This window comes from Pleurodeles waltl, chromosome 3_1, assembly GCF_031143425.1.
Source record: "Pleurodeles waltl isolate 20211129_DDA chromosome 3_1, aPleWal1.hap1.20221129, whole genome shotgun sequence".
Lineage (NCBI taxonomy): Eukaryota > Metazoa > Chordata > Amphibia > Caudata > Salamandridae > Pleurodeles > Pleurodeles waltl.
Window position 1 is genome coordinate 1,951,610,097 of NC_090440.1, and position 19,706 is coordinate 1,951,629,802.

At 45.5% G+C, this 19,706-nt stretch overlaps 1 protein-coding gene across 1 annotated transcript in view; it reads left to right on the top strand.

Moving 5' to 3' along the window:
* The window catches only part of CPD (carboxypeptidase D), a 575,290-nt gene that overhangs the window by 457,565 nt on the left and 98,019 nt on the right, over positions 1–19,706 (top strand). The window contains exons 14-17 of the mRNA XM_069226269.1: positions 5,715–5,850; positions 11,464–11,613; positions 12,582–12,677; positions 12,779–12,843. Of these exons, the coding sequence (XP_069082370.1) occupies positions 5,715–5,850; positions 11,464–11,613; positions 12,582–12,677; positions 12,779–12,843 (447 nt within the window). The remainder of the gene's footprint in view (positions 1–5,714; positions 5,851–11,463; positions 11,614–12,581; positions 12,678–12,778; positions 12,844–19,706) is intronic.

Here is a 19,706-nt window from a genome sequence, read left to right on the forward strand (position 1 = left end):
CATGTGGCCAGCAAAATGTCTGGTGTGTGGCAGGTTGCTAAAACCAGTCAGCCTACACGGATAGTCGGTTAAGGTTTCAGGGGGCACCTCTAAGGTGCCCTCGGGGGTGTATGTTACAATAAAATGTACACTGGCATCAGTGTGTATTTATTGTGCTGAGAAGTTTGATACCAAACTTCACAGTTTTCAGAGTAGCCATTATGGTGCTGTGGAGTTCATGCATGACAGACTCCCAGACCATATACTCTTATGGCTACCCTGCACTTACAATATCTAAGGTTTTGCTTAGACACTGTAGGGGCATAGTGCTCATGCACTTGTGCCCTCACATATGGTATAGTGCACCCTGCCTTAAGGCTGTAAGGCCTGCTAGAGGGGTGACTTATCTATACCTATAGGCAGTGTGAGGTTGGCATGGCACCCTGAGGGGAGTGCCATGTCGACTTAGTCTTTTTATCCCCACTAGCACACACAAGCTGGCAAGCAGTGTGTCTGTGCTGAGGGAGGGGTCCCCAGGGTGGCATAAGACATGCTGCAGCCCTTAGAGACCTTCCCTGGCATCAGGGCCCTTGGTACCAGAGGTACCAGTTACAAGGGACTTACCTGGATGCCAGGGTGTGCCAATTGTGAAAACAAAAGTACAGGTTAGGGAAAGAAAACTGGGGCTGGGGCCTGGTTAGCAGGCCTCGTTAGCAGGCCTCAGCACACTTTCAAATCATAACTTAGCATCAGCAAATGCAAAAAGTCAGGGGGTAACCATGCCAAGGAGGCATTTCCTTACAGTAGTTTTTCTGCTCCAGAGGTAGGGACAGTGGAATGCCCCTCATCAATTTACTTCCCAGAGGATGTCAATTGACTGAAAAATCCATCAATCTGGAGATGTCCTGCTGAAAGTGTTGCTTGACCTATACACCAGACCATCTGCTGCTAAAGACGATAAAAAATATCTATGATGTGGACAGCGTCAGACCCTAGCGGATCACCACCTTTTTGCAGACTGGAATGAATCCTTCTCATCCATGCAGACCTATAGTGTGTAACTATGCCTTCTGTCAATGCCTTAGCCGGTAGTTGTTCAGCCACTTGCGAAAGTCTTGGGACTCACCAGCTTTCCTCGTAATCCTCCACACCATTTAGGGAATTTTCCCTTGTAGCACCAGCTGGATTCCAGGGAGGACAAAAAATTGTGATCAGGGTAGACGGATTGGAAAATCCCAGGAAAGTTCAAGTATAAATAAAAACCAAACTTGCAATTTTCATATAAGCATGATCAACACTAGGTTAGCCTTGTTGTCTCTGCCTTGGGGACAATCTCATGATCTTTGCTAATGGGGAAATCATCACCCTGTTCTTGAGTCCAGTATGTAGGAAGGTGTCCGTTGACGGTGTTTGTGGGCCCGGCTTCCAACTGACATACTTGTTTACATGGCGATCCAGTCTCAGTGCAAATACGTTCATTGTGATCGGTCCCCATCTGTTCTCTATTGCAGAGACAACAGCTTGGCCTAGTTTTCAGAGGTTCCTGTATTGCCATTCCCTGGACCACCATTCCACTATGTTGGGTTTGCCTGGAAAATAGTCTGTTGTGACCATACCTTTTTGCCCAAACAGAACGTCCAAAGGTCTTTGGCCAGATCCACTAGGATTTTCGATCTCAAGTCCCTTAGTTGATTGAAAAAACACACTGCTGAGGTGTTATCCATCTTAAGTAGGATGCAACATTGCACCTTTTCCTTGATCCAGCATTGTATGACGAAATAGCCAGCCATACGTTCCAGGCAGTTTATATGCAATTGCTGTTCTTGAGCAACCATTTTCCCCCTGCATAGGATTCCCAGGATCATGTTCCCTAGCCTTCCTTGCTGGCACTGGACTCTATTGTGAAGTCAGGATCAGAACTGAAGATTGCTCTCCTGTTCCACGCCCACCTCCATATGAGGGAGCCACCACTCCATTTCATCCTTTAATTCGTCTGCCAAGCTAATCACTTCAGAGTATTTCAGACCTCTTCATAGGTGATAAGTCTTGAATCTCTGTAGTGAAGCGGGCTTGGGAAAATCGCCTGTATCTTAGAGGACAGAGGCTTGTCTATGCAGGTGATCTGTCTGTATGTGGACTGGTTGATATTGTTTTGCGTAGCTCTTATAAAATCTTCAGTAACTTCTGCACGGGGAGGCTCAATGTCTTTTTCTTTGCAGTTGATAACAGGCACAAGTAACATAGTCTAGTAGGCCAGAGTCAGAAGAGACCGCTCGTTGATGACAAACCCCAACCTATCAAGCAAGATGTACTGTCCTTTGAAGATGTTCCAGTAGTCTCCTGGAACACTGGTCTAGCAGCAAGATATTTTCAACATACACGATTAGGTACAGCGCAGTGAAATTCCACTACAGGTTTCAGAAAGAACCTTTGTGAAACACCATGAAGCCGAGGACTGGCCGAATGGTAGAGACTTGAATTGGAATCCTCAACAGATTTCGTAGGAATCTGCATTGGGGCCCATAAATGAGAACTTTGAGGAATGCTTCCTTGAGGTCCAGTTGAGTCATCCAATCGTCATGCCTCAGAAGGTCTCTCAGGTGGTGGATGGCCACTCGTTAAATTCTTGGAAGTTTATAACATCTCTCTGAGGTTTCTTTTGCTTCTCTACTAGGATGATGTTGCTCAGGAACCCAGAAAGGTGAATATCTGTATGAGAGAGAGTTCCTTTCACTAACTGTTCTGAGACCTCCTGATCTATGAGGGTGGCTTTTCTTGCTGAAAAAGAGGAAATGGGCATCAGGAATCGACCAGTGTGCCATAGAATATGATGTGGAATCCCTGTACTGTCTCTAGGACCCAGGCATCTGAGGTCAGAGCCTTCCAAATGTGAAGATACCGTGACAGTCCCCCACCCCTAGTTTGGAAGAAGGGAGAACTCTCACTGAATTAATTTCTTGGAATTGTTTCTTGTGGGCTGCCTCTGATTCTACGTGACATCTGGGTTCCACTGAAGGGGAAAGAATTCCCTGACCCAGGTTTGGTTATTCAGAAGCTTTGGCCTCTTGAAGGGCCCTGGGAGAGGATGTGGCCAGTCAAGCACCCCCTACCACAATGGGCCACGGCAGAAACCCTGTGGTTGAATATTCTCTTTGTGGAGGCCTGTTGCTTATCCAGGGCAGTGAATGTGGGCACAAATGTACAAAGCTCTTTGATGGTACGGGTCACCAAATAGTCCTCCTTGCAGTATTACACCCATCTCGGAGGCACCCAGCCTCCGAGATGAGAAAAAGCGGACGTTCGGTAGATGAGGTATAATTCACATTCCCCAAGAATATGTTAGCTATCTGGCCCCACTCTGTCAGGGCATCTTGTGAAATAAGAGCTGGCTGTTTGGCCTCCTTGGCCACAAGTAGGTTTTTTGCGAATGGTCCTGTGACATCGAACAGCTTATCTTGGCATGACTGCCAGGAGAGGTCAATGCCCTTCTTTGGATCTCTGATGTACTTCCCTAAAAGGTAACCATTCCAGTGTTTATCCTCCGGGGTCAGGGCCACTTTGCCCACCAAGAGTGGGTGCAGACACTCTGCTCATAGGTAGGCTCTCACTTTCTCTTGGGGCTTACGAAAGGAGCTGGCCACATACGTAGTGACCTTGTCTACCAGCGACCATTCAGAGAAGGAGGTATATAGATATAGATATGTAGATGAGACCATCGGATTTTTAGTGCTTCGGTTGATGGTACTGAAGGTTCCCCAACTTTAAATGATTTGATTTAAGGCAATTTGCTAACTGCTTTAGTCATTGATAAGCAAATCAAGCACAGTTGGTTTGTGACTTCTTGGGAAGTGCGGGGGAGGTAATAGGAGGATGGGGGAAAGATGGACTGAGGAGGCAATGGGTCGGAGCTGGCAGAACCTATGGGTTCTCAGGTCCTTGCTGCTATAGAGGGTCCAGACATGCACTAAAACACAAAACCGATCCCCTAACTGAGCAGCGTGAATAGGGCTGATGTAATTTATATAAAATGCTTTTGACAATCAACAGTAATCTGTCTATACAGTATGGAAAATGTGCTTAAAAAATAATAATAAAAAAAATAAATATTTAAAACCTGGAGCTCATGTTGTTTTTACATATTTAATTCATCCTTAACATCAGGTCTGTGGTCAGGAGTATCAGACTGTGGTGTTTTGATTCATTCAGGGCTTCCAAAAAGCTTAGACTCGAAGGTCTTCAAAATGCTAGGATCTTAACCTGCAAAGATAAGATATGACCAAATCAGCTCTGAGAACACTTGACCCTGTATATATGTATGAGAAATTGTAAAGCATACTAATACTCACTACAAGGGTGTAATAGCGCTAGGGCAACACTGACACGCAATAACCTTAGAATGACAAACGTAAAAAAGAAAATGTAAGACTGTGAGAAAAGCAAATTCTTCAGCTGCTTTTAAAAAAATGAAACGCTCACCTCTGATCCGATTTGGAAAGATAGTTAATCTCTTGACTTTGGAGCAAGAGACGATGCTCAGTATCATAGACAAGGCATACTAAAACAAAAGTCTTACATACCTGCAAAAACTGACCACAGAACGAACACTGTACAAAGTACCTAATTACATAATTATCTATCGAATAATGGTAATTGCAGGACTATGTAATGCTCTTGAAGTCAAAGGAGAAGCAACATGTTGGCAATAGTAAAATAGATTGTGTAAAATTAGATCAAAAGAAGAAGAATTTAGGGAAGTGTCAGATGTGGTCTATGTTATCTTTGAGTATTGTCTGGTGTTTGTGATGGGTATTATTTTGTGTGGAGGTTGTCTTGACCACCCTTGTCTGTAGCTGTTTAGGGAATCAGAGTTACTGGTTGAGAATGTTTTGTCTTTAATATAGTTGCCATTTCATGTATTTTCCTTCATTTGCTCAGTGCCAATAGATTTGTACTTATCAGAAGATACTTTAATCCACTGAGTCAACCATTGTCAAAGTTTACTCTCTGTAGTATTTTCACTGCTTTGTTATAAATGCTAATATAAAATAAAAAATAAAAATAGGTTATAACCTGTACACATTTCTGCTAAAGATTACAGGGGAGTGGTATTTCTTTTACCCTTTTTATCCTGAATAGTTTTCAATTGCTATAAGTTGCTGTAATTAGTCATGCTATATTTGCACGAACAAATCACTTATTAAAATAAGTCATCAAAGGGCAGCTGTACTCGCCTTTAATTGAAAATCAAGCTTAATCCAATAACCTCCATGGTAAATGTACCTGATAAATCTGGCCATGTGTCAGCTCGCTTGTGAACCGCAGCAATATAGGGCACTTCCCATGGTTCTCAAAAGTTGTGGTCACTGCATGAATTGGTCCTTCTGGCTATTGGTCAAGCCAGTAGAAGCAAACAATATAAATATTTCAGCGATAAACATCCCCTTCTAAGGTGAATCCAGTCGACACCCATTTGTACCCAGAAAAGTAGCACTTGCAGAAATTGTTCACATGCAGCTATTACATTAATTATTTCTTTCAAGACAAGGCACTACTCTGCATTCTGTTTGTGCTCACAACTGATACATGTAGGGTGTAATCTGGGCACAAGACAATTTTCTGTACTGCCACCATGCTCTTCCTCTCAGGAGTTGCTTCCACCTTCTTGCAAGGACTGAAGTAAACCATTTTAGATGAGTTTTGGCACGTCTTGCTAACCTTTTTCTTTCACTCTCTAGCTAATCGATCAGACGAGAATTGTGATTGTACCGTCAGTGAACCCAGATGGAAGAGAGCGTGCACAGGAGAAAGACTGTACATCAAAGATTGGACAAACCAATGCTCACGGAAAGGATCTGGACACAGATTTTACAAGTAAGAAATCAAGCCCATGATGACAGTGCGTAATAATCCCTATATGTGATGGAGTGCTAAAGGGAGTATCATCAATCTAAAGCAATGCAAGAATTAATAGTCCTTCTGATAGTGACTTCTAGCGTGCAGATTCCTTACCTTTTAACTATGCTCCAGGTGTCAGACTGGATACAAATTATTTTCAGCAGCATCTCTGCGCGTCGGTAGGTGGCACCATGCGGCTCCACCAGTACACTCTGGAAATTATGTATGAAGCCTTTACAGACACCACTCCTGCGCATTGACCTCAGTTCCTTTGTTCCCGAAACGTCAGACACAGATGTGCAACGGACGTCACCTCCAAAAACAACACATTTTAAGCCCTGTAGAGACTGGCGCACACATGTCTGACTGATCTTAACCATATTTACCCATGGTCGAGCCACAATTCAAAGGCCTGCTGTGACTGTGTTAATGAACCTGAAAGTCATATTAGATCGTGAGGTCAAACTCTACGTCTCCAAGTACCTGAAGAGACTGCAACAAGACAGGGCCAAGTTGAAAGGTTGTTTCCATTCGAGGTCCTAGAAATCACAGGAGTCGTTCCAAAGTGTGTCTTCCTCTTGATCATAGTCGTCTGGTAAGCTGAATCAAACACATAAGAAATTTAAGTGGGGCTCTGCTCATTCCCACCTTTCCTACTCCCCTAAGTAGGCAAAGGGCAACGCCATACTTATCGATCTGGCTCCTGAAGTTGTTCGATTTAGGAGCTAATCCTGATACTTACCCTGAGACAGGGCTCCTTTCATTTTGTTGGCAGGCCACTGAGGAAAGAACATCATACACTATAGTGATGTGCAGACTAGCTGAAGTCCTAGACCTTCTGTCCCACACCCCAACTACCCACCCCACCCCACCTTGGAGGTAAAGACTGATGTGCTTACAGAGGTCCTTCAGCCTGGGAAAACATCCACATAGTCCCTCTTACCCTTTAAGGAGGCTCACACTGATACTTTGTTAGGAGCAAGAGGCAAACCTTGCTCAGTCCCTCTGGACAATCTCCAGATTGCACAATGCCACTGTCTGACTCTGGGCAAGGTGGCATTCTGAACTCAGCACCCTTTCCCTAAAAGCTTGGTGGTGTAGGCATCGGCTAGCAAAAGTAACCCCAGTATGTTCCTGACTACTCCCCACGCTAGGAAGCCTAAACTTGTGGAGACATGTGGCAAAAGGGTCTTCTTGTCCACCAGGTTGTCGCATAATCTGTAAATGCCACCTGCTTGCTGGGAAGCTATTCCCACCTCCTTTGGGATTCTGTGCCTCAAGTCTTCGTAGGTATCCCTGATGATCTCCAATTTTTTTCTTGCCCAGCCTATACAAGACTGTTGTGACACGGCCAACTTTACAATTTCTTTTGGCTTGGACTGCACAGACTTAATTGGGCAAACCATTGGCCCCAAAGTCATCATTCGCTGCCACACTTAGCTGCGGTTCACTGTTTTTTCAAGTGATGTCCAGGCCCTGAGCAATTGCAGTGGCTGAGATTAATTCAAGCATTCCATTCATCACCTTGGTGTTTTTGCATTTGTCACCCTAAGTGCATAGGGTGTGCCCAGACGTAGGTCCCAGGCTCACTGTGCCACTGAAACCAAGCTATACCTGGCTGAAGAGCTCCAACTAGGGCACAACTGATCCTAGGTTGCTTGTGTTTCAGTTGAGGAACGACCTGGTATTGCGGTCCGGGCTGAACTATTCCCATGAGAAGCAGGGTCAAGACTGATTTGCATATGGCTGAGTCCAAACTGAAGTGGCGTGGTGGCCAGAAAACAATGGATTGGGATGCTGCCTTGAGCGATTGCCAGTGATTGAGATTAATTCAGGCATTCTGTTCATCACCGTGTTGTTTTTCCTTTTTCAGCTTCGATAGAGGTACTCCATACCCTAAGTCAGCCTACCCTGCACAAGGCTCCCAGCAGTTGTCACTGTCGAGGCTGTGGTGCCTACCACCCCACAGTTAAGGTCAGTGGACTGTGCATTGGTCTACCACCACTCCTTCTTCCATCCCCCCTCCTACAGCAGCCCTGAACCCTTTCAGTGTGCCCTTAGTGGCACGCAGCCACCCAATGGGACACAGGATACAACAATTCTTGCAGGTTGGCAGGCCATAAAAAAAATAGACATGTGGGTCTGCAGATTTTTTTTAGAGGATGTGCTCTACCTTTCATTCTCTCACACCGCCGCACCTTCCACCATCCCACCAGAGACTGACTGAGGACCATCTCCCCATTTTGCGGGTTAAGTGCAAGCCCTTTTGACCGAAAGGGTTATTGAGAGTGTGCCAGCACCAGGAGTAGGATGTGGTTGGTATTACCAACCCCCCACTGTTTGGTGTCCAAGAAGGACAGAGTCTGTCGTCCTTCTTTAAACCTGCTCCTCAACGACTTCCTACAGAACAAATTCAAAATGGTCATGCTTGCCCTGTCCCCCATCTTGTCTGCCCTCAACCCTGGAGACTGGATGGTGGTGTTGCACCTGCAGGACGTCTGTTTCTAAATGTCCTGAGGTCCATTGGTGCAACCAGCATTTCTGTTGAGACAGGAGCATTTTCAGTTTGCTGTGTTCCCCTTTAGTCTCCTCAGCATCCCTCAGAGTTCATGAAAGTAGCAGTGGTAGTAGTACACCTTTGGATGTCATGAGTGGCAGTCTTCTCCTACCTTGACCACTTGCTGCTGAAGACAGACTTGCCCCAGTCAGCCCTCAACCACCTCCAGAATACAGCAAAGCTGTCCGCTTTGTGGTTCACTATCAATGTGCCAGTCACACAACTGAGTTCTTCTCATACACTACTATTCTGGACACTGAGCCATTCTGAACACAGTTCAGTTTCGTGCCTTTTCCCTGAAAGGAGAGTCCAAGGCATTCGGACTATGATTCCAATATTGCAGCCTCAGTCCTGGATTTTGGTGAGGTCGACTCTGAGGCTGCTGGGACTTTATGGGCTTCTGCATCCTGGTAGCATATGTGGGCTCTGCAGTGGGATTTGAATTCTCAGTGGGCCCAGCATCAAGGGGACCTCTCCAGCTATGTTCAGATTTCAGAGAAGACTGCAAAAGATCTCCAGTGGTGGTTACTTGACTGTGAGTGGGTCTCCAGCAGACTCCTCTTTCTTCCTTACCCAACTCTGACTGTGCTGACTGTTGCATCACTTCTGGGTTGATGTGACTGTTGGGAGAGGTGGCAATCCGATGTCTCTGGCACATTCCCAGCCTCATATCATTCTTCTGGCACTGAGTGTCATCCACTTGGCGTTGAAAGCCTTGTTTCCATCCATCAATGCAAGGCTCGTTCAGGTGCTCAAGGACGATACCACTGCCATGTGATACTGCAACAATCTTGGTGGGTGTGACTGCTGACCCTCTACTAGGAGGCCCTGAGCCTCTGCAAATGGCTGAACCACCAAGCAATTTTCCTGGTGAGGAAGCACCTGCCAGGCTCTTTGAATGCTATGGTGGACAAACTCTGACATTGACGCCTACCTGATCAGGAGTAGCAGTTACTCCTGGAGGTGGCGCAAGGTCTCTCCGGTGAATGTAGAGAACCTTGGCCCAGGCTTTTCACCACTGCTGAGAATCATCATGTCAGCACTTCTGAGCATTGGAAATTCCAAGGAGTCTCTCGCCCAGAGATGTGTTCTGCCTTGAGTAGAACCCTGGATTCCTGTATGCCTTTCTCAGGATGCCACGCCTCAAGATCAGGATTCACTGGGCCTAAGTCATCCTAGTCGCTCTGGATTGGGCACGGAGAGTATGGTATCCAAAACACCTGGCTCAGGCTGACCTGTCTGTCGGATCTGCTGGCGCAGCAGCAGGTCAGGGTTCTACATCTGGGTCTTCAGTCTCCACCTTCATGCTTGAAGATTGAGCGTCAACCGCTAGTCACATTCGACCTTCCGCTAAGATCATGTAATCTTAGCAGCCAGGCATCTCTCAACAAACTGTAGGCGTCTGTCGTTGGGACCAACCTGTAGCTGGGTGCAGCACTCAATATAAACACCCCCTTCATGTGAGGTTATCTGATGTTTTACTTGCTTAGGCTCTATTCAGGCAAGGCTTTGCTCCGGGTGAAGTTAAAGGGTATCTTTAGGTTCTTTCAGCTTTTTTGCAGTTGCCAGATCAGGCTTCATTGTTTAAGTCTCAATCTGTTTTGCGCTTTTGTTTAAAAGGGTTAGAACATGTTTCCTGCCTCTCTCTTTGTCATGCCACAGTGGGACATTATATGTTCACAAAGCACTATTGTTTAGAAAGTCCAGTTTGTTAATAGGGCCATTTTGTCTGCTAGGTCCTGCAGGAGTTTGTTTTTTGTTGATTCAAAGACCCACCTCCGAATAGCTACTACTTTGGTGTCATTTCAGAAGATGAGTAATCTGTGGCTAGTAGTCTTTATCACAAGAACAGTTTATTTACCTTTGGTATTGCTCTTTCTAGTAGAGACTCTATCTAGCTGCAGATTCCTCACAGATACTTCCTTCCACCCTGTTTTCTGATTAGACTGTATCCATTAATAAGATCTCAAGTCTAGGAATCTGCACACTGGTCACACCAAGGGGTTCTGCTCCTGGAGACCGACATTTTCAGAAGCAACTGACGTCGGCGTGTAGCAATACTGCAGAAACGTTTTCAGATCCAGTCTGATGGTTGGGGAATATTCAAAAGATGAGGAATCTGTGGCTAGATGGTCTCTACTAGGAAGAGCATTACCAAAGGCAAGTAACTTGTTCTTTACTACTTGGTGGAGTCATGCATAATCAAAGTGCCTCGGTATTGGTGGTGTCACTTGTAACTCCTTCCACCTGGTTTATGCTTACCTTAGTAATTTGTTACATTGTACTAAGCAAGCTTATAACTAAAAAGGGAATATTTTAAAATTGGACTAAGTGCTCACATCATCCCATGGTTATTTGACTATTTATTATCTAGTTTCAGTAGCGCATTGCTGGATCCTTATTAGGAGAACATGAAACTTTGTAAAGGGAGTTTAGTTTACTGTACAACAGTCTGGTGCAAACATTTTAGACATGGCCTGCACAATAGTGCAGAAAAGATTTTATGTTGGCTCTTGCGTAAGGTTCAGCACAGTTTGCTATTTACTAGAAAAATAACACTTAATTTCTATTTGTTATTGAGCTGCTAAACAGTCTATTACTTCATTAGCATTAATATAATTGGGTGTATATGTGAGAGTGTTGTGTGACTGACTCACTTGCCTATTGTGATAATCAGTAGAGTGAATTGTCACTTTATCCAGATTTCTGATGCTCTTACCATGCTCTCGTCCCTCACCTTTCTTTGCTGCGCACATAGTGAAGAGTCTTCTCGAGGATGATGAGTGGCAATTTGTCTCCTCCTGGTCTTTCATTCATCTCAGCGGCTCCATGATGGTCCATCCCCCCAACTCCCACCCCCACCCCGCCAGGAAGGGTGATACTAGATTTTTTTAAAATTCCGTAGCGCTTCCACATGTTGGTTTATATGCAAGAATAGAGACACAATTGTATGACAACACCTAGTGCTCGTATTGGACCGTGAGTACACCTATGTATGTTTAACAAAGCATATATTTTGTGACGCATTTTAGGTAATTCCTCCGGGTACGTTGGCGAGAGTGAACCAGAGACAAAAGCCATCATTGACAACTTGATTAAGAAGCAGGACTTCAGCCTCTCTGTTGTTCTAGATGGTGGATCCTTACTAGTCACTTATCCATACGACAAACCCGTTCAGACAGGTGTGTGGCATTTAAAATTTATGCTGTAAGTATTTAGCAACTATGTTTTTTATCTAAAAGGTACAAATCGCTGAATATTTTCACTGGTATTTGTATCGCTGCAGTATCAGAAGTTTGAAGGAAGAAGTCTAATGAAGAGTTCACTGAGACTCGTTTATCAAGTCCAGCATTATGTTATCTGTACATTTGTCGTGGTATCAACCAGGGCCAGCGAAAATTAATTCTTTGAACAACTTCTTTCCACAGTCACATTGCACCTACCCTCTGTAAAGGAACTCACCACCACGACTGAAAGGACCTTGTAGGTTAGATCTGCAGTGGTTGACTTCCACGTTGCAACACTTCTGTCACACACAGGATGTCATTGACCTTTACTTCCCAGCGGTTGAATTAGCATCTCTAGTAGGAGGCTCACAAAATAATCTACCATACTTTTAAGTTCACAGTAGAAGTTACTTTGCATTCCCCTAAGACCCTCCCTTTTCTGCTGCAGCCTTAAAACATACACTTTTGCACAATACCTGTTCAGATTGTTTGACACTCGTGCTCTGATTCTCATTTTCTCACTGGTTGTAATCCTTTTTGTGCAAGGTATTACTCATTGGTTTTCTTTAGCATTTAGAGGTTTGTGTCAGATACAATGTGTGCTACATTGGCAGTTGACATCACCAAGTACAATTCAGTGGTACTCCAGCTTTCTTTATTTTTGTACTTTATTTTAAGGTGACACTGTTTTAACCATCCTCAATGCAGAATCATGTCCTGTTACTCACTTTAAGCATGCCTTTGACCATGTACATTGCTCCACTGCATGATGGCTAGGTTCGCACTATAGAAATCCCATTCCACTACTAAAGGTCTAGTCAGAGTTGACTTTTGAAGGAGCCTGCTCATTTCAGTGACCTTAGTTCCATTTTTGCCTTCATCTTTGAAGCGCATTATTTATTTTTGTTTTTGTTTTTTTGCAGAGGAGAATAAAGAAACCCTAAAACATTTGGCCTCTGTGTATGCAAATAATCATCCAACAATGCATATGGGCCATCCAGGATGTGCCAACAAGTCTGGTATGTATATGCAGTGTGGATCCATACTCCTTTAAAATTTCCATCCAGTTGCCACATACACTGTTCATAATATATATATATTTATATATATTTTTTTAAAGATGAGAACATCCCAGGAGGTGTGATCCGTGGAGCAGAGTGGCAGAGTCACCTAGGAAGCATGAAGGTATAATACAAACTATTAATCTCTTTATTTCTAGCGAATCTTAAATATGGTAACTGAAAAACATGAAGTGTTTGTCATAGGCAAGAAACTTTGCTCTCAAATGGCAATTAGTAATAAAATCACTGTCTCCATCTATTCCTGGGACTGTTCTTTTAATATAAAAATCTGTTTTAAAAAAGCGGGGACGTTCTCTTTTAATATAAAAATCTGTTTTAAAAAAATGCTTGTTAATCAATGCCCATCTGAGGCAACTATTTTGGTAGCAGGACATCCGTTTTTGTTTTTACTGGAGGAGTTTTCCTCTTCTCCCCATTAACAGCTTGCCAGCTCTCATGTGCATGTATCCTCCGTAGGAGGGATAGACCCAGGAAGGACGAGAACTTAATTTGTGTCCTGGACACATCACCCTGCTGGTAATCGCCCTAGAGCCAATGATGCTTGGGAGTAAAGGCAAACAGTTTTTAGGTTTTCTAGACCCTAGGAGTAAGAAACTTGGCAGTGGTCTCCCTCCTAATCACACTGAACATAAAATACAGCTGCCCAGTTTAACCCCTTCGCTGCCAGGCGTTTCCCCCTCAGGTGCCCGGCCTTTTCCCCCTCAGGTGGCAGGACTTTTTTTTTTTACTATTAGGGGCAGTTTGAGCTTAGGCACTCATAACTTTTTGTCCACATAAGCTACCCACGCCAAATTTGCGTCCTTTTTTTCCAACATCCTATTGATTCTAGAGATACCCAGAGTTTGTAGGAGATCAAGAAATTTGCCAAAATACAGAGAAAATGTTGTGGTTTTTTTTTTTTTTTAAGGGAAAAAAGGGCTGCAGAAGGCTTGTGTTTCCCCTCCCCCCAACAAAGGGTTTGCTGTGCTAAAATCACCATCTTACGAGCTTTCAGGAACAGGCAGACTTGAATCAGAAAACCAAATTTTTCAACACAATTTTGGCATTTTTCTGGGACATACCCCATTTTTACCATTGTTTGTGCTTTCAGCCTCCTTCCAGTTAGTGACAGATATGGGTGTGAAACCAATGCTGGATCCCGGACAGCTAAACATTTCTGAAAAGTAGACAAAATTCTGAATTCAGCAAGAGGTAATTTGTGTAGATCCTACATAGGTTTCCTACAGAAAATAACAGCTGAAATGAAAAAATATTGAAATCGAGGTGAAAAAAACAGCCTTTTTTCTCCACGTTTTACTCTAACTTTTTCCTGCGATGCTAGGTTTTTTAAAAGCAATATACAGTTACGTCTGCGGCTGCTTTTGGTTGCGGGGATATATAGGGCTTCGAGGTTCATCAAGATCCCTAGGTACCAAGAGCCAATAAATGAGCTGCACCTTGCAATGAGTTTTCATTCTATACCGGGTATACAGCAGTTCATTTGCTGAAATATAAAGAGTGAGAAATAGGTATCAAGAAAACCTTTGTATTTCCAAAATGGGCACAAGATAAGGTGTTGAGAAGCAGTGGTTATTTGCACATCTCTTAATTCTGGGGTGCCCATACTGGCATGTGAATTACAGGGCATTTCTCAAATAGACGTCTTTTTTTACACTGTCTTACATTTGGAAAAAAATAATGTAGAGAAAGACAAGGTGCAATAAAACGTATTTTGCTATTCTGTGTTCCCCCAAGTCTCCCGATAAAAAATGGTACCTCACTTGCGTGGGTAGGCCTAATGCTCACAACAGGAAACATAACATGGACACATCACATTTTTTACATTGAAATCTGACGTGTTTTTTGCAAACTGCCTAACTGTAGGTTTTGGCCTCTAGCTCAGCCGGCACCTAGGCAGTGTCTGCCTCAGAAGTGACATTGCTGTATCCATATAAACCCCACCCAGAACGGATTGGGAGTTGCCTTGCTCACTTTATTGACTACTTTTCAATTTTTTTTTGTTTTTTTTTAAATAAACAAAAATGTTTATTAAAATTTTGCTCCCAGTGTGCTTAACAATAGATGTAAGTCACCCTAACAAAGTCCTATAGAGCCCTATGGCAGGGAGCTGTATATTATTAAGTCGGAAATATATTTTATATATGTCTTAAAAGCTACACCCCTTCATTGTTTTGTTGTGGAAAGGTTAGTAGCCCCATTGGATAACCCAGGGTTACCGACTGGCACCCTAGCCTGGCTAACCTCTGAATGGATCTACCTTACTAGGTACTCTAAGGTGTCAAATTAATCATACCATTAAACCGGACTTGAGGCCCAGGTCAAATTTAATGTCACTATTAAAGTAATGCAACTTTTAAAAAGTTGCCACTCTGTGACCCAGTTGTTTCAGTAGCCTCTAATGGGCACTGGCCAACAGACAGATTTCTGCCCTCCCAGGGACTAGTGTGAATAACCCCCAGGCTTAGGAACAATAGCAACCTGCTGGGCGAGGTTTTGCCGCCCCTTCACATGATGCTTCTCAGGTTGTTAGCCCAAAATGTGAGCTTTAAAGGGAAAGCTGCCTTTGGTGGACAGATGGCGGTAACACTCCTGAGGGGCTGCCCTTTGGTCAGGTAGACAGGCTAGAGACAAAGCCAGAGTGGAAGACCAGTGCACAAACCATTTTGTCTGTGGGTGTGTAGCCCCCAGGTGACCACACCTCTGGTTGGACTGCAGCGCTCCTCAGTCGAGCAAAGGCTCAGATATCTTGAAGGGGGGGCTTGAATAGTGCACACTGGGATTGCCAGATGCCATGCATTGCCAGAAATTCATCACCAAGAAGGGGACCTGGTAGCCCATTGACTAGTGACCACATTGTCCTCTCAGGGCACTTTCCTGGGATAAATATCGCACCTCCTGCTCCCTTAATTGCAGATCACATTGGAATTGAAAAGAGGTCCAAAGGACTGTCCTGCGGCCCTATGGACCGCACATAGAGGCTGCACATTGTGGAAGCCCTAGGAGGTGCAGAAAGTGCAGTCCAGCAAGGTCTCCACTGTGCCTGTGGCTCCTGGCTCAGGGAAAGTCAATCCCAGCCCCATACCAAAACTGTGAGTCCAAGGGTCAGTTGGCTAGCCCCCGCCCCTTCTCCACAGAACAGCATGCCAGTGCCACCCCTGCCCAGTTGAAAGAGTTCTGTGAGGCCATGCACCTCATCTTTGGGCAGACTGACCTGTCCTCTACACCTTTGGGCCCAGGAGAGTCGGTGAGGGCCCCCTCTGGTTCCACGCCGGCAGCTTCAGCCTCTGCTCCCGGGGGCACCTCCGGATCCTCTCTTGTATATGTACCAATGCAAGTTGTGCCAACGCAACCTTCCCCGGCGTTAGGACAGTCGTTGACGCTCCCGACGTCTGTTGGGCCCGCAATCAATGTTTATCCTATACTTATTCCTGACGACCTGGAGCCGGACTAGTGTCGCTCAACACTGTTTCCGTTATCCATGGGCTCGCCTGGGCACATGGCGGATCCTGACCCTTCTTTCTACGGGTATGGATATGAGGATAGTGTAGAGGGGTCGTTGGACCCTTTAGTATGCCAGCTTGACCGAGACATGTACTGGGTTCAGGACTTGGCTGTCGCTAGGGGACTAGATACCTCTCCTGACGCTGCCATGCTTTCTTCCCCTACCATGGCTATGGAGGAGGGAGCGTCCTACTCCATGGTGGTAAGAAGGGCTGCTGAGGTTTTGGACCTTGAGCTTCCTTCTTTGGAGGTCAGGTCTGTAGGAAGCAGTGTGTGGTGAACACCTGTGTTGTTATCACCTTATACCAGGTCCTGGTATCACCTGTTAGTGAGGTGTAGACAGTGTCTGGGAAGCCATGGCTCTCTAGAGGTAGCTGTGGGTGAGCAGCCAAAACTTATCAGGGAGACATGCAAAGCTTATGCAATACCACTACAAACACACTGCACTTACACACATGAAAGAACCACACAGTCTTACAAAAATAAAGATACTTTATTATAGTAACACAAATACTAAAATACTCTGTAGGCAATACCCAAACTGGAGGTTAGTAAACTCACTATTTTTTTTTTTGTTAACATGTTTTTATTGAGTTTTCAAGAGAGCCATACATTGCATTGCATACAAGTGTCATCAATAGCAGGATGTTGTTGATTACAGTAACTCGCTAGGCTCTCACAGATTAAAGTTAACAAACAGCTAATAATTTTCGTACACTTCCAGGTCCGCACCGTCTGATTGATATCTTCGGGTTTTGTCGACGCAGATGTTTAGGGCGTTCTATTGTGGAAAGGCTCCAACCGCCGCGCCGGGAGTGGAGGGGGAGGGGAAAGGGGAGGCGGTGTGTGAGGGAAGAGGAGTGGGGGGGGTGGCGCGGTACACCATGGCGCTAGTGTCTACTAAATGGACGTGGTGGCCTGTGTGTGCTGCTTGACATGTGTGCGCTTGGGGGTTTGGTTTGCTGTAAGTAGGGACGAAGCGTTGTTGACAGGTGTATATGCATCCCCTGGTATAGTGTTGCGTTACAGCCAAGTCCAAGCCCGCGGCCGTCTAGGTAATCGTAGCTGTCTGCGGTTCAAGGGGGTCTTTCATCGTTTTTTGCCTCTAGTCTGGAGACTAAAGTGCCCCAAGTTTCACAGCCCGCTTGTCGCAGTCCCCTTCGTGCCAGGTTCATTAGTGCCTGGTGCTCAGCATGGGTCCAACGAAGCGTGAGGATGAGCCAGGCTTTCAGGTCGGGTGCATTGGAGGCCTTCCAGTTCATAGCTATCAGTCTTTTGTACATTGCATAAGCTAGATCTACGAACCTGTGCAAATGTTTGTTTCTTTTCGTCCTTGTCCTGAGGCCAAGTAGGCAGGACTTGGGATTTGCGTCCAGGTGGAGACCCATCATTTCTGATAATGCTATAACCACCCCAGCCCATTCCCCTTGTATCCGCGGGCACTCCCAGACCATGTGGTAAAACTGTGCTGCTGGTGTTTTGCATCTGGGGCAAGCTGGGTCCGTCCCGGGGAACATACGTTTAATCCTTGCTGGCGCCAAATATGTCTGATGTAAGTAATTAAACTGTGTGTATCGGAATCTGGGGTTTCTTGAGACCTCACGTGAGTGACTCAGGGCTTTTGGCCATTCTGCCCCTGAGATCGGGGTAGGCAATACGGCGTTCCACCTCTCCCAAGCTTTTTGCGGATTGGATTCCGGGGGTTTGTTCAGAAGTTTATATGAATTTGAGACTGCTTTTTCTTGGGTATCACAGCTCAGCATATGGTGCAGGGTAGCTGAGGTATATGGCTCTAGATCTCCAGACGCCCATATTTTTCTAATTGCGTGGCATATAGCGTGGTATGCCAGGAATTGCCCCGGGCTGATCTCTATGAGGGCCTGTATGGCGTCGAAGTACATTAATTTTCCTTCCTTGAAGCAATCTCCCACTGTATTTATGCCCGCATCTATCCAGATTGTGGGAGAATGTGATCCGGCTTCCACCCACCCGGGGAGCCGTTCTAGTGGGAGAAGCGGTGAGTAGGGAAGTTTTTTGGCGTCTTTTTGAATATACTTCTTCCAACATGCGTGTGCCGCTGCCATCAGTGGGTTTTCGCGTGTGCTTTTGGTTTGCTTATCCATAAGCTATACAAGCAGGGGGACTCCCTGAAGTCAGGATTTCAGCCAAATAGTTTCCGCTAAGCTGGGTCTATGGATCCAATTTAAGATCCACTGCAGCTGTGCGGCCGCGGAGTAGAGCTCAAAGTTTGGGGCGCCCAGCCTGCCTGCAGCCACCGGATAATGTAGCGTGGTGAGTGCGACCCGCCTTCTGCCCTCTCCCCACACCAGTTGTAGTAGGGCAGAATTCAAACTGTTGAAAAAGCTTTTGGGAATAGTGATTGGCAGGGCCGCGAAGTAATACAACAGTCTAGGTAATATCAGCATGTTTGCTATGGCGACCTTGCCCAATGGTGAGAGTGGTAGTTTATTCCAGAAACGCATTGAACCCTTTACAGAGGTCACCACTCTCCCCAGATTACCATCCCTAAGGTCTTCTGCTCTGTGGTAGACGTTTACCCCTAGGTATTTAAATGTGTCAAAGCACCATTTTAGGTGGCCTGACGGAGCATTCCCTTGTTTCGCTGGGGGCCAGCTGACTAGTGGGAATATGCAGGATTTCCCCCAATTAACTATTAGGCCGGAGATCCCTCCAAACTCACACAGCAGTGACATCACAGAGGGCAGCACCTCTTCCGCTCTGCGTATGTATATCAAAGCATCGTCTGCATATAGTGATATGGCGTGGAAGGTGGCGCTCCGTACCACCCCCCATTCTTCTTTTTTTGCACGGACGCGTGCAGCCAGTGGTTCCATCGCTAGGGCGAATAAGAGGGGGGATAAGGGGCATCCCTGTCTTGTTCCCCTGCTGATCGAGAAGCTCTCTGATATGACTCCACCTGTTTTCACCCTGGCCTGTGGGTCAGTGTACAGAATGCGTACCCAGCGTGTACATTTTGGGCCAATACCCATTAGCTGCATGGTGGCAAACAGAAAGTCCCATTCTAATGTATCGAACGCTTTTTCGATATCGAGTGAGATCACCGCGTCCTCAAATGCACTCGGGGAGTGTCGCCCATTACATTTAGCAGAGTCCGAATGTTGAGGAAGGTGTTGCGTTTTGGGATAAATCCATTCTGATCCTCGTGTACCAGAGTGTGCATGTAAGGAGCTAACCTGTTGGCCAGGATTTTACCAAGTATTTTGCAGTCTAGGTTTAGCAGAGATAGGGGTCTGTAGGACTTAATGTCAGTGGGGTCGCGCCCCTGCTTCGGGAGGACCACTATCATTGCCTCCCTCATTGTGGGGGGTAGAATCCCATTGATCCCTGCTTCTTCAATCACTTTTAGGAGGTGTGCGTTAAGGTGTGTCGTAAAGGTAGAATAGTATTCTGATGGCAGGCTGTCTGCCCCTGGAGCTTTATTCC